Genomic DNA, 13,051 nt, shown 5'->3' with positions numbered 1-13,051 from the left:
CATCTCAGATCCAGCATTGCTGTGGCTGTGGTGTAGGCCAGGAGCTGCAGCTCCAATTTGACTCCTAGCCTGGGAACTTACATATGCCATGGGTACAGCCCTAAAAAGCAAAAAATTTAAAAAAATGGGGCGTCTCTCAGGGAGTGAGAGACCAAGAGCAGAGGGGTGGCCCTGGGCCACCCGCCCTCCAGCTCTGCTCATCCTCATCCCCATCCCAGTGTCGTAAGGATATAAGAGGTGTGTCGGGGTGTCTCTTGTGGGCTTTGACAAGGGGCTGGTGCAGAAGGCCTTCTCCTAGGGCACCTCTCTGAATCAGGGGCCCTTGCCTCCTCCACCCCACCTCTCATCCTAGGTCGAGGTTCGGAAGGTCCAGGCCAACGTGGAAAACCAGATGCTGATTGTCACCTCCGACAGCCAGAAGCACCGGGGGCAGATGGCCTTCCTCTCGGTAAGGTTGAACCCACCCCCATCCCAGGCCCAGGCTTCCCCAGCACCCTGCATCAGGCCCAGGGGACCTCTCAGCGCTTGGAGTGGATGGTGCCGGGCCAGGCAGACAGAGACGGGATGCTAGGTCTGCTCCCAGCCATGACAATGGGATATGAGAGTGGGGCTCAAAGATGTCTCTCAACACACCCTCCCCACCCCACCCCCAGAAATTGACCCAGACAACTCGGGATGAGGTCAACACCTGCTTCTCGGAGATCATTCAAGAGATCAAACAGCTGCAGATGAAGGTCTTGGATTTCGTGGAGAAAGAGGAGGCCGCTGCCCTGGGGAAGCTGGGCAGCTCCATCCAGCAGAGCCACAACCGGCTCCTGAAACTGGAGGGGGACAGCATCTGGCTCCGCACCCTGCTCAGCAGCCGGAGCGACCAGCAGTTTCTGCAGGCCAGGCCCCGCCCCACCTCGCCCCCACCGCGGCCCCAGGCCCGTCACAACCTGCACCAGGCCACAGTGGCTGTGCCTTTGGCATCCCTAAGCTAAGATGTACAAAAACCAAAACAAACCAGGAGGAGGGGAGAGAGATGTCCACGGTTGACAACAGGACCACTAAGCACAGGCAGGGGCCTGCATCGTCTGCTGGGCCCCGGCTAACAAGCCCGTTCTCCCTGCGTGCAGGACTTCTCCAGGCTGAAGCACTTCCCAGCCTGCTTGGAGCCCCTGATGGGCACCAGCTGTGAGGAGAAGCAGAGCTTCCTCCAGCTCCCAGAGACCTTGGCTGAGCTCCGGACCCGGCTGATGGACGTGGGTCTCAGCTTCATCAACCAGATCCTCCTGAAGGGTTCGTTAGTACCTGGTTGCCTGGGGCTACCAGAGACTCACCTGCATTCTGGGGGTGGGACTGCCCTGCAGGGCAGCGGTTGGGATTCCCAGCACTGGTAGAGAGCCCTGCCTGTCTGCGTGCACCTTCCCCAGGTGACCCAGCCTCCTGGAAGCCCAGGCCTCTCTCTGGAAGGATGCTGGGCTGTGAACGTGTCCTCAGCAAAGCTCCTCCATCTTCCCCAGGCATTAAGATGAACGCCTATGAGGTGCTGCCCCCAGCCGTGGACCGGAAAACACTTCTCCAGTGTGAGTGCTCAGTACTGGGGTCCAGCCCCGGGGTGGGAAGGAAAGGAACAGGGCCCTGGGGTGCCTGTCCCCCCAGTCCCACCTCCGTTCATGCCTGAGCTAGAGATGGCCTGTGACTCCAAGGCCCTGAGAGGAAGGGGAGAAGGCCGTCCTGTCCCATCCTCACGAGTGGGCAAGGCCTCACCTGCTACCCAGAGGCTGACTCTGCAGCCCTTCCTGGCCCTGATGTGGCACAACCTTTGCCCTCACCTGGGTGCCTGCCAACCTCCCCTGGACTTTAGCCAAGTCCGCGTGGGTGGCCCTGTTCGTTTCCCGTTTCCTTGGATGTCCCTGCAGCTGCGCTCCTAGGCTGGGCCAGGGCCAAGTGATTCACTGAGAAATCACTGGTTATTTCTCCGAGATCTCCAGGGTCGGTGGTATTGCCTTTGATGAACCTTTCTGAGTAACCTCCTCCAGGAGCCCTTGCCTCTCCCTCAGTCCCACTCAATCCCGTGTCCTGAACAAAAAAGGGATATTATATTACGGGTGGGGGTGGGGTGGGGGTGGGGCGTGGTTCTCAGCTTCTCTAGAAAGGCGGATCTTTGGACAGCACCCAGCTCATGATTCCTCCAGACTATGCCAGCACCCCCAGGGCCAGAGTTGGAAACACAAAGAGAGGGGATAGAGGGCCCCCCCCAGGAGCCGGGGATGGAAGCACTTGGTGACTTCACACCAAAGCCATGTGCGGAGCTCCCGTTGTGGCTCAGCGGTAACAAACCTGACCTAGCAGGTTAAGAATCTGGCATTGCCTTAAGCTGTGGTGTAGGTCACAGACGTGGCTTGGATCCGTTGTTGCTGTGGTATAGGCTGGCAGCTGTGGCTCAGATTCAACCCCTAGCCTGGGACCTTCCATCTGCTGGTGGGTGAGGTCCTGAAAAAAAAAAAGACAAAAAATATTTTTAATTAAAAAAAAAAGGCCGTGTGGCTTCACAGGCCTCCAGATCTCTGTCCCCTGGAGCCCGATGACCCTGGCTCCCTTTCCCATGCCCCCGCCCCAGGTTACTGCAACCTGAGCTTCGACCCCACCACAGCCAGCGAGGAGCTCTTCCTGTTCAAGGAGACCCACTCGGTGCTGAACCTGGGCATCCTCCTGGAGCCCTTCGCGGCGGGCGGCCCCTTCCCGGGCTTCAAGCAGTGGCCGCAGGTGCTGTGCTCGCGCGGCCTGGCCGCGGGCCGCCACTACTGGGAGGCGGAGGTGTCCAACTCCTGGGTGTGCCTGGGCGTCACCTACCGCCGCAGCCCCCCGCTCAGCGGCCGCCCGCGCCGCAACATCGTCTACCTGCTGGGCCGCAACCCCTACTCGTGGTGCCTGGAGTGGGACTCGCTCAAGTTCTCCGTGTGGCACAACAACACGCAGACGGTGCTGCACGGCGGCTACCACCGCACGCTCGGCGTGGCGCTCGACTGCGGCGCCGGCTGCCTGTCCTTCTACGGCGTGGCCGTGGCAGGCGGCGTGAGCCTCATCTACCGCTTCCTCGCCGCCTTCCTGGAGCCGCTCTACCCCGCGGTCATGGTCAGCAGCGGCGCCTCGGTCACGCTCAAGCAGCACCCGGAGTCGTAGACGGCGGCAAATAAAGCTGGATTCGAGCGCTGCCTGGGCCCGTGGGGAGGCGCGCGCCGGGGAGCGGGGCCCGCGGGGGTTGAGGGGTGGGCGGCAAAGCGGCCTCCCACCCGCTGCCGGCACTTCACCTCCCGCGGCGCCGTCCCGGGGGTCCCGGGAGGTCCTGGGAGGCCCCAGAAAACAGACCCACCTCTCTGTTCCCACTGTCACCGGAGAAGGCTCTGAAGGAGGCTAGAGATCCCTCAGGGCTGGGACCGCCCTGTGGCCTCCAGAGCGGGGATTCCTGCCCAGGGTCACGGCCGCCCCTGCCCCATCTCTGATGGGATTTGGGAACTCAGCACCAGGGGCCTGGCTCCCCTAGAACGGTCAGGGCTTGGACCATGGGGCTTCTCTCTGGCTCCTCCCTCGCAGGGGACCAGACCGAGGGTTGGCACCTGACCCACTGGGGTAGAGGTGTTCCCTCTGGGTTAGTGGCTTAATTGGGGGCTGGGAAGTTAAACCAGGGAGCCTGTGACTATGTCAGACCCCCTCCCACAAAGCTGAGGGCTTCGATCCAGGCCCGTCGGGTGCTGCTGCCCCTGCTGTCCAGCGGTTTCTCCGCAGCTGGGGTTTTACAGTCAGGAGCAGATATGGAAGTAAGGCTGCGGGGGCTTAACCACTCTGCACCCTCCCCGGGGTTCATGAAAACTGCCTTCCCATCCCCAGCCATAAGCCCAGGCCCCTACCATGCACATCCAGGCCTCTGCCATCTGACCTGCCCAGTGGGGTGTGGAGGAGTGTGCAGGAGAGGCCCTGGCTGGGCCCCTTGTCCTGTGACCCTGGCAGGAGCAATGACTGGGGACCTGGCCCCTCTGGGGAAGCGACCTGGGCATTTCTAGCCTCAACCGGCCACTTGTGGCTTCTCACGCAGGGGGCCCCCCGTCAGGTTAATGATTGGCTCCAAAGGGGAAATGATAGGGGGGGCGGGGCGGGAACCCCTGAGGCAACGCAGTCCAGAACCGGGGTGTGCCTGAATTCCATCCCCGCCTGGCTTGCTCTCGGAGCAATTAGTGACCCTAGCTTCTCATTCAGAGGCAGAGGCGAGACGGGTGCAGGGTGTGCCCTGCTGGCCTCGAAAGGGCAGGGTGCCCTTTGGTGCCTGCTACACATGTTGACCAGTAGGCATGAAATCTAAACCTTTCCTCTACAGTTGAGAGAAAGCCTTAGCACCAAAATGCCTAATTCTTGCCTTCTCCCCCCACAACCCAAGTCTCTTCCTCCCAGCCAGGAGGCTGCAGGCTTCCCGACCTATGAGCTAAGGTGAAGGAACGTTGAGGTGTATATGTGACCGCAGGGGACAGCAGGCCAGCTGCATGGATCTCGGGCCTTCCCCCTCTGGCTCCAGAGGCCGCTTGGTTTTAGCGTGCTGTGTGATGCTGGAACATGGTACCTTCAGGCACACGTTGCTGGGAAATCCAGATCAGAGGTGTCGTCTTTGCTTTAACAGTTCTTTTATTTTCTTTTTTGTCTTTTCTAGGGCCGTGCGCTTGGCATATGAAGGTTCCAGGCTAAGGTCTAATCGGAGCTGTGGCTGCCAGCCTCCGCCAGAGTTACAGCAATGCTAGCTGTGTCTGCGACCTACACCACAGCTCATGGCAATGCCAGATCCTTAACCCACTGAGTGGGGCCAGGGATCAAACCTGCATCCTCATGGATCCTAGTGGGGTTCATTAACTGCTGAGCCACGAAGGCAACCCCTATTTTATTTTTCTAAAATTTATTGGTGTATAGTTGATTTACAAAGTTGTGTCAGGCAGTCTGCTATTTAAATCACTATGACACACCACCTCTCCTATAACATGTTCATTATAGAAAATTTACACAATAAAGGAACATAGAAGAAAATAAAATATTCCTGCCATAATCCTACCACCTCCCTCCAGAGATAACCTCTCCTGGAGAATTTCCTTGCAGTCTTCTTTTCTGGTTCAGATAAAGCTATGGGTCAGCTGAAGATCTAGATAGCTAGAAGACAGTTACAGCTCATATCATGTAAATCAACTAATGGAAAAAATAAAAATCATAAAATAAAAAAATGTTTTTAAATTAAAAAAAACCCTCATATCATGCATTTTCCAAAGTGACTTTCAAAATGTAAAAACGACTTGTTCACTCACTGGCTGCATAATGTTACAGGACCTACAAATCGGTCCTATAGCTTTCTTTTGTCTTTTAACTCCTTTTCTGATTCCCCCTTAGAGGTGCTGGCAAGCGGCAGCCAAGCCAAAGCCACAGATGTTGCTTCCTGGCTGTTACTGCCTCTTTGACCCAGACTCAGGAAGGGAGAAGAGTAACGTATGGAGCGCAGGAGGCGGCTGCCCCAGTGGTTTGCATCTGTCTCATCGTCCCATCTCACAGGTGAGGGGAGAGCGGGAGGCAGGACCAGAGGCAGGCAGCTTGGGAAGGAGTCTTAACCCTGCCTCCCCCGAGAGAGGGTTTGTTCAGGCTGGAGGTGGAAGGGAGAGAATGTTTGTGGGAGTCTCTGGCAGAGGCCCTGCCTGGCATGCAGTGGCTACCTGGTGGCTGTCAGGAGCATCTCGCCCCAGAGAGCTTATGCTCAACTCTGCACTCCTCCAGCGAGGAGGGCGCCTGGCGGTGACCTGGCCTGGGAGAGGTGGGCCATCTCCAGCCTCCCCTCCCAGCTGGCCCAACCCCAGCCCCGCCCCACTCCAGCTTCTTGCCACAAACACCCGTCTCCAGTACTTCTCATGGGCTTCATCACCAGCGCCCCCTCCATTCTGCCCTCCAAAGCGACTCAGTTCTGGCCTTTGCTCATGCCGACCCCTCTGCCAGGAGTCCATTCCTCCCTCTTCCCTCCTTTGCTCCTCCTCATTAAGTAAATATTATCTTCTCCTCCTCAGCTCAGGAGTTCCCTGGTGGCCTAGTGGATCTGGTGTTGTCACTGCTGTAGCACGGGTTCGATCCCTGGCCTGGGAACTTCTGTATGCAGCAGGTGAGGCCAAAAAAAGACTCAGCGAAGATGTGCTGTGTCCCAGGAAGCCACCTTTTTTTTTTTTTTTCTTTTTTGGCTACCCCCATGATATACAGAAGTTCCTGGGCTAGGGCTCAAACAGAGCTGCAGCTGCCGGCCTATGCCACAGCCACAGCAACACCAGATCCTTAACCCACTGCGCCAGGCCGGGGATTGAACCAGCACCTCCACAGAGACAAGCAGGATCATTAATCCACTGGGCCACAGGGAGAACTCGCAGGAAGCCACTCTTAAACATTCCTCTCCCTAAGCCAGGTGGGGTTACCTCCTCTCCCCTTTCATAACAGCTTCTGTGTACCCCCTCCTGGCACCCACCTTGTTCCCATGTGGATTCTTCACCAGACTGGCAGCAGGCTGGGTATTTCATTTCTGTCTCTGTTGCTGAACACGTGTCTGCCACATAGCAGGTGCTTAACAGACACTGAGCCAAGGACTGAAGGAGACCCTCCAAAGGCTGGAGGGCAGGAGGCTGCTCAGATCCTTGCCTGGGTCAGGACGGGCTGGGTGTGAGTGGTCCAGGAACAGCTGCTCACTTACTAACCTCTCTGTTTACTCCCTCCCCATGCTGGGTCCATATGCCCAACGCGTCCAGAGAGATGCAAAGTACCTGCCTACTCCCCCTCTCTTTCCATCTCAACCTCCCCTCAGGCCTGAAGAGTATTTGAGGCTGGGACCTTCTAGAAGATATGTAAGGGGAGAGACACATACTTCTCCAGCCTCTGTTTCCTGATTTATAAAAAGGTATAAGGAGTTCCCGTTGCGGCTCAGTGGTTAATGAACCCGACTAGGATCCATGCGGATACAGGTTCGATCCCTGGCCTCACTCAGTGGGTTAAGGATCCAACGTTGCCATGAGTTGTGGTGTAGGTCACGGACACAGTTCACATCTGGTGTTGTTGTGGCTGTGGTAGATACTGGCAGCTACGGCTCCAATTGGACCCCTAGCCTGGGAACCTCCATAGGCTGAGGGTGCCGCCCTAGAAAGAAAGAAAGGAAGAAAGAAAGAAAGAAAGAAAGAAAGAAAGAAAGAAAGAAAAAAAAAAAAAAGGCATTGGAGTTCCCTTTGGAAAGTAAGGAAAAAAAAAAAAGGCATTGGAGTTCCCTTTGGCATTGGAGTTTCCCTTAGGGATCCAGTGTTGTCACTGCAGTAGCCCAGATCGCTGCTGTGGTACAGGTTTGATCCCTGGTCTGGGAACTTCCACAGGCTCAGGGGGGAAGAAAAGGCATGGATAAGCATAGCACTCATATTTGCTGAAGATTATACCACTCCCACTGCTTCTCAAACCAGGCATTAGGAAACCTGGTGCATTTCAGGTAGATCCAGGATCAGGCGAAGCCCAGTGGGGCCTCACCAAGGGCACAAAATTTAAGGGGAGGAGCCAAAAATATCAGAAATCAAGACAATATTTTAAGGCAATATTTCCCCAAATCAAAATGAATGCAAAAATCCATGTTGGAAAGATTATCAAAATTGTAAACGAAAACCCGTCTTTTCTGACCTGACCTGTTGCTTGTCCTCCCGGCCCCATGCCCACCACACGAATCGCAGCCCTGGTTCCAACCAAATTTTATTCATGAAACCAAGGGATCACTCCACTGGCCAGAATTCATTGGTCTGCCTTTCTAAAAATATTACCTTTAAATTGTCGTTAAATTATGGACCTTGATTACTTGAGTTTTGCTGGTATCCCTGTAAATTTTGAGCTCCAGGCAAGCACTCCACTCATCTCACTCCAGGCAGGGGTGTCCCATGTCTCGAATTTAGTAGCTGGACCGGGGGGGTGGGGGGCATGGATACCAACGGTTCTGCAAGCTCGGGTTGCTCACACCCCAAATGCCTATAACACCCTGTTGTTAATGATGTGTATGTAACCAGTGCTTCCAATGACAAGTTATATAAGTTATATAAGCTGAGCCACTCGGCTTGCCAAAACAAATCACCAAGTGTCAGACGCCCAGGGGCAGCCATTAAAAGGCTTTTGGGCCCCTGCCAAATGTTTCTGAAAGCTGAATCTTCCTCATTTATGGCTACAGATTCTTCCTGCCTGGAGGACACGTGCCGTGGTGCTTTTGTGTTTCACAGGCAATCGGAGATGACACCAGCGGTTAGGTTCCTGCCCAGTTTGCTGCAGTGTTCCTTAAATGTGTCCCGTACAAGAGACACCCAGTCTCCATCCTGGTGCAGCTCAGAGGGCTTGGAGGGACAGACCCTAACATCTGTCACGGCGGTGAGTATATCCAGCCACCTGCTGAGATAAAGACTCTTCAGGGGAAGAGACAAAGGAGCCAGCCCATGTGATACATCCTTAGGTGTCCCTAAGGAAGAGAGGTTGACCTGAGACGTGGAGAGTGGGGCAGCTGGTGGGTGGGGTGGCTGTTGGGGTGGAGACAGGTTGTTTCCCCCTCACACACACTGAGCTCCCACTGAGACAGTTCTCAGCAACCATGATGCGGGTGTTTAAGCATATCAACCCCAAAGCCAGATGTCCCGGGTTCAAATCCTGGCTCTGCCGCTTCAAACTGTGTGACCCTGGACAGGTTACTTAACCTCTCTGTGCCTTAGATTCATCCTCTGAAAAAAAGGCAAATTAACAATAATGCTCACCTCACAGAGGACTTAGTGAGTTAACCTACATACCTGACTCTTTCTACTCATTCAACAATATCCACTTGGGGTGAGAGGTGATAGAAAAAGCGGGAAGAATATTCTTCCTACAGACAGTGGGGACAAAGTGATGAGCTCAGACAGACTCAGTCCCTGCCCTCCAGTGATGGCAAGAGAGAGATTAGTCACAATCATTTAAATCAGGAGTCAGTACACTAAGCCCATTGCCTGTTTCTGTATAGCTTGTAAGCTAATAAAATTGTAACCTTTTTTTTTTTGCTTTTTTAGGGCTGCACCCACAGCGTGTGGAGGATCCCAGGCTAAGGATCCAGTTGGAGCTGTATCCACTGGCCTATGCCACAGCCACAGCAACACCAGATCTGAGCCGCGTCTGATCACGGCAACGCCAGATCCTTAATCCACTAAGCGAGGCCAGGGATTGAACCCGCGTCCTCATGGCTGCTAATTGGATTTGTTAACCACTGCTTGAGCCACAATGGGAATTCCTGTGACATTTTTTAATTGGGAAAAAATAATCAAATGAAGGATGATATTGGAGTTCCCTGGTGGCTCAGTGGGTTAAGGATCTAGCATTATCACTGCTGTGGGTCTGGTTACTACTGAGGTGAGGGTTTGATCCTTGACCTAGGAAGTTCCTCATGCCTCAGAAAAAACAAAAGAGAGAGAGAGGAAGGATAATATTTGGTGACACATGAAAAAAATTATATGACAAAGTTCAGTGTCCAAAAATAAAGCTCCATGGGAACACAGCCATACTCATTTGTTTTCCTTTTGTCTGTGGCTGCCTTTGCCCATGATGGCACAGTTACATAGTTGGAACAGAGACTCTCTGGCTTGCGAAGCTAACATATTTACCACTTGGCCCTGAAGGAGTGTGTTCACCCCACAGTGGGCAGGGCCAAAGGGAGAAGCAGGTGAGCTAGGAAGAGAGAGAGCCAAGGGGACCAGCCTTGCCAGGACGATCAGGGAAGGCTTTCCAAAGGAGGTGCTGCTTGAACTTCTATCTGAGATGACAGAAGACAGCCGGCAAAGAGGGTGCTCCAGGTGGGGGCAGTGGGGGGTGGACAGCAGCAGCAGAGTCCCCGAAGCTGGGGGAGCACGACAAGCGGAGTGAAAGCTGGGGTGTTGGGAGGGCGGCCAGCGAGGGAGAGCGATTGGGGACAGGAAGGGAAGGCAAGGGCCAGGCTTCAAGGGACCTTGTGGCCACACCGGGGGCAGCAGAGGCCGTCGTCACTGGCAGGTTCCAGCTGATGTTGCGTTTGGGGGAGGTTGAGTCACACAAGGGAAGGTGCCAGGTTGGATCCCTGGGCAGGACATGGAAAGTCTGGAGTGATGGGTATAAAAGCGATGGTTAGAGCTGCAGGTGTGGAGTGAGAAAAGGATGGGGTGAAGGCCGGGGCCTGTGGGACTCTGCCACTCAAAAGTTAAGAGCAAGAAACAAGAGTGGCCACAGAGTTCCCGTCGCTGCTCAGTGGTTAACGAATCTGACTAGGCATCATGAGGTTGTGGGTTCGATCCCTGGCCTTGCTCAGTGGGTTAAGGATCCGGCGTTGTCGTGAGCTGTGGTGTAGGTCGCAGACACGGTTCAGATCTGGTGTTGCCGTGGCTCTGGCGTCAGGCTGGTGGCTACAGCTCCGATTCGACCCCTAGCCTGGGAACCTCCGTATGCCATGGGTGCGGCCCTAAAAAGACAAAAAAAAAAATAGACTGGCCACAGCCACAGGAGGAAATCCAGGAGAGAATGACGTTCTGTAAGCTGAGGAAAAAGCAAATTTCAAGGACAGAGGGGCCAATGGGGCCAGATGCTTGAGCCGGATAGGAACTAAAAATGCTCACTGGGGGAAGTTCCTGTTGTGCCTCAGCGGGTTATGAACCCGACTAGTCTCCATCAGGATGCAGGTTCGATCTCTGGGCTCGCTCAGTGGGTTACAGATCTGGTGTTGCTGTGAGCTGTGATGAAGGTCGCAGATGTGGTGGATCCCGCGTTGCTGTGGCGGTGGTGTAGGCCGGCGGCTGCAGCTCCAATTCAACCCCTAGCCTGGGAACCTCCAAATGCCTCGGGTGCAGCTGTAAAAAGACAAAAAAAAAAAAAAAAAAAAAAAAAAAAAAAAGCCTATTGGATGCGGTAACATGGGAACGACCAGAGGGGCAGAAGTTTGGTTTAGAAGGCGGAGGGGTGAGTGGCTCAACAGGATCGGTGGCATCTCGGGAGCCCTGGGATGTCGGTTCGATCCCCCACCAAGTCAGGCTATGTAGGGCGGAGGGGTGGGAGCTGAGAAAGATGTGAAGGAAGGTGGAGTTTTGTTCCTGGTTCATCTTAGGAGCGACCCAAGCTGGGTTTAAATGCCAGTCTCCCACAACAGCCTGCCCGAGTTGGTTTGGAATTTCTCTGGGTAAATTTGTGCCCTGGAGAAATTTCAGATTTAGCAGGAAATGTAAAAAAAAAAAACCCAGATGGAGTTCCTGTGGTGGCTCAGGGGAAACGAATCTGACCAGTGTCCATGAGGAGGCAGGTTCGTTCCCTGGCCTCACTCAGTGGGTTAAGGATCTGGCATTGCTATGAGCTGCGGTGTAGGTCTAAGACACAGCTCGGATCTGGTGTTGCTGTGGCTATGGTGTAGGCCAGTGGCTATGGCTCTGATTCAACCCCTAGCCTGTGAGTCTCCATATGCCTTGGGTTCTGCCCCAAAAGACCAAAAAAAAAACCCTACAGTCCCCAAGGGAAGGAGTCTAAGGAGGCAAGGGGCAGCCAAGGGGCACCAGGGAAGACCCCAGAGAAGGCGGGCCTGGGCTGCCCTGCAGGGTGCGTGGCCCCATCAGACCACAACTGCATTGCGCACCTCTGCTGTGTTTAGTGTCCCCTAAAATTCATGGCCACCCTGAACCTCAGAACGTGACTTTATTTGGAAACAGGGTTTTTGCAAGTGTCATTGGTTACGACAAGGTCACACTGGAGTAGGGCGGACCCTAAAGCAATGAATGGTGTCTTCATAAGAAAACAGGGAGTTCCTGGAATTCCTGCCGTGGCTCAGCGGAAACAAATCTGACTAGCATCCATGAAGATGCAGATTCGATCCCTGGCCTTGCTCCGTGGGTTAAGGATCCAGCATTGCCATGAGCTGGGTGTAGGTCACAGATGCAGCTCAGATCTGGCGTTTCTGTGGCTGTGGTGTAGGCCGGCAGTTACAGCTCCGATTCGACCCCAAGCCTGGGAACCTCCATATGCTGCGGGTGCGGCCCTAGAAAGACAAAGAGAAAAATAAAAAGAAACCAGAAGTTCTCTGGTGGTTCACTGGGTTAAGGATTCAGCATTGTCACTGCTATGGTGAGGGTTTGATCCCCGGCCTGGGAACTTCTACATGCTGTGGGTGTGGCCAAAAAAAAGAAAAAGAAAAAAGAGAGAGGAAAGAGAAAACAGAGCCATGGAGACACAGACCCAGAGAGCAGATGAAGCAAAGGTAGCCAAGGATTGCCGGCAGCCAGGGGGCGGGGAGGGAGGCCTGGAACGGATTCTAAGAGCCTCCAGAAGAAACCAACCCTGCCAACGTCTTGATCTCAGATTTCTGGCCTCCAGAACTATGAGAGTAGAAATCTCTGATATCTCAGCCCCACCCCAGACCCGCTCCAGCTGTGGTCCTTTTTAACGGTGTCACCTGTTGAGTGTTGTGCTAGGTGCTTTTCTAGGTGATGGAGACACCAAAGCAGACAATTCCCCCAGGTGATCCTGGTTCTAGGAAGCTGAGCCATCAGGGGCCACCAGGGAAGACTCTCCAGAGGAGGTGGCACTTGGCCTTCATCACCGTGAGCAGTAGGGCTCATCCAGGGTGACGTGGTAGCATCTGTGAGAAAGCAGGGAGGTGGCTGGTGCTACAGAAGGGATGGGACCAGGTAATGAGGGGCTAGGAGAAATGTGAACTTGGTTCTGGTGTGCTCTGGCATGATCCACTTTGTTTTATTTTTATTTTTGCTTTTTAGGGCTGCACCTGCAGCATATGGAAGTTCCCAGGCTAGGGGTCAAGTTGGAGCTACAGCTGCCGGCCTACACCACAGCTACAGCAATGTCAGATCTGAGTTGTGTCTGTGACCTACACCATAGCTCACAGCAACACGGGATCCTTAACCCACTGAGGGAGGCCAGGGATTGAACCTGCATCCTCATGGGTACTAGTCAGGTTCCTCTCCACTGAGCCACTACGGGAACTCCCCAGTTTGTTTTAAATGGACAG

The 13,051-nt window shown here is 54.5% G+C and overlaps 1 protein-coding gene across 1 annotated transcript; it reads left to right on the top strand.

Annotated features, from left to right (window-relative positions):
- Nucleotides 77-4,717, top strand: LOC100514979 (tripartite motif-containing protein 65-like). Its single transcript, XM_021066664.1, has 4 exons — nucleotides 77-448; nucleotides 654-1,281; nucleotides 1,506-1,568; nucleotides 2,606-4,717. The coding sequence occupies exons 2-4, from the start codon at nucleotides 1,164-1,166 to the stop codon at nucleotides 3,166-3,168; spliced, it is 744 nt and encodes a 247-aa protein (XP_020922323.1). The 5' UTR covers nucleotides 77-448; nucleotides 654-1,163; the 3' UTR covers nucleotides 3,169-4,717.

This window comes from Sus scrofa, chromosome 12, assembly GCF_000003025.6.
Source record: "Sus scrofa isolate TJ Tabasco breed Duroc chromosome 12, Sscrofa11.1, whole genome shotgun sequence".
Classification (NCBI taxonomy): Eukaryota; Metazoa; Chordata; class Mammalia; order Artiodactyla; family Suidae; genus Sus; species Sus scrofa.
The sequence above is the reverse complement of the archived record's forward strand: the minus strand, read 5'-3'. Positions and strand labels throughout refer to the sequence as shown.

Excerpts from the sequence above, each read along its gene's own strand:
- LOC100514979 (XM_021066664.1), top strand. The coding sequence starts at position 1,164 with ATGGGCACCAGCTGTGAGGAGAAGCAGAGCTTCCTCCAGCTCCCAGAG. Across the intron at positions 1,282-1,505 it reads CAACCAGATCCTCCTGAAGG|GCATTAAGATGAACGCCTAT; the intron begins GTTCGTTAGTAC and ends CATCTTCCCCAG. Across the intron at positions 1,569-2,605 it reads CCGGAAAACACTTCTCCAGT|GTTACTGCAACCTGAGCTTC; the intron begins GTGAGTGCTCAG and ends CCCCCGCCCCAG.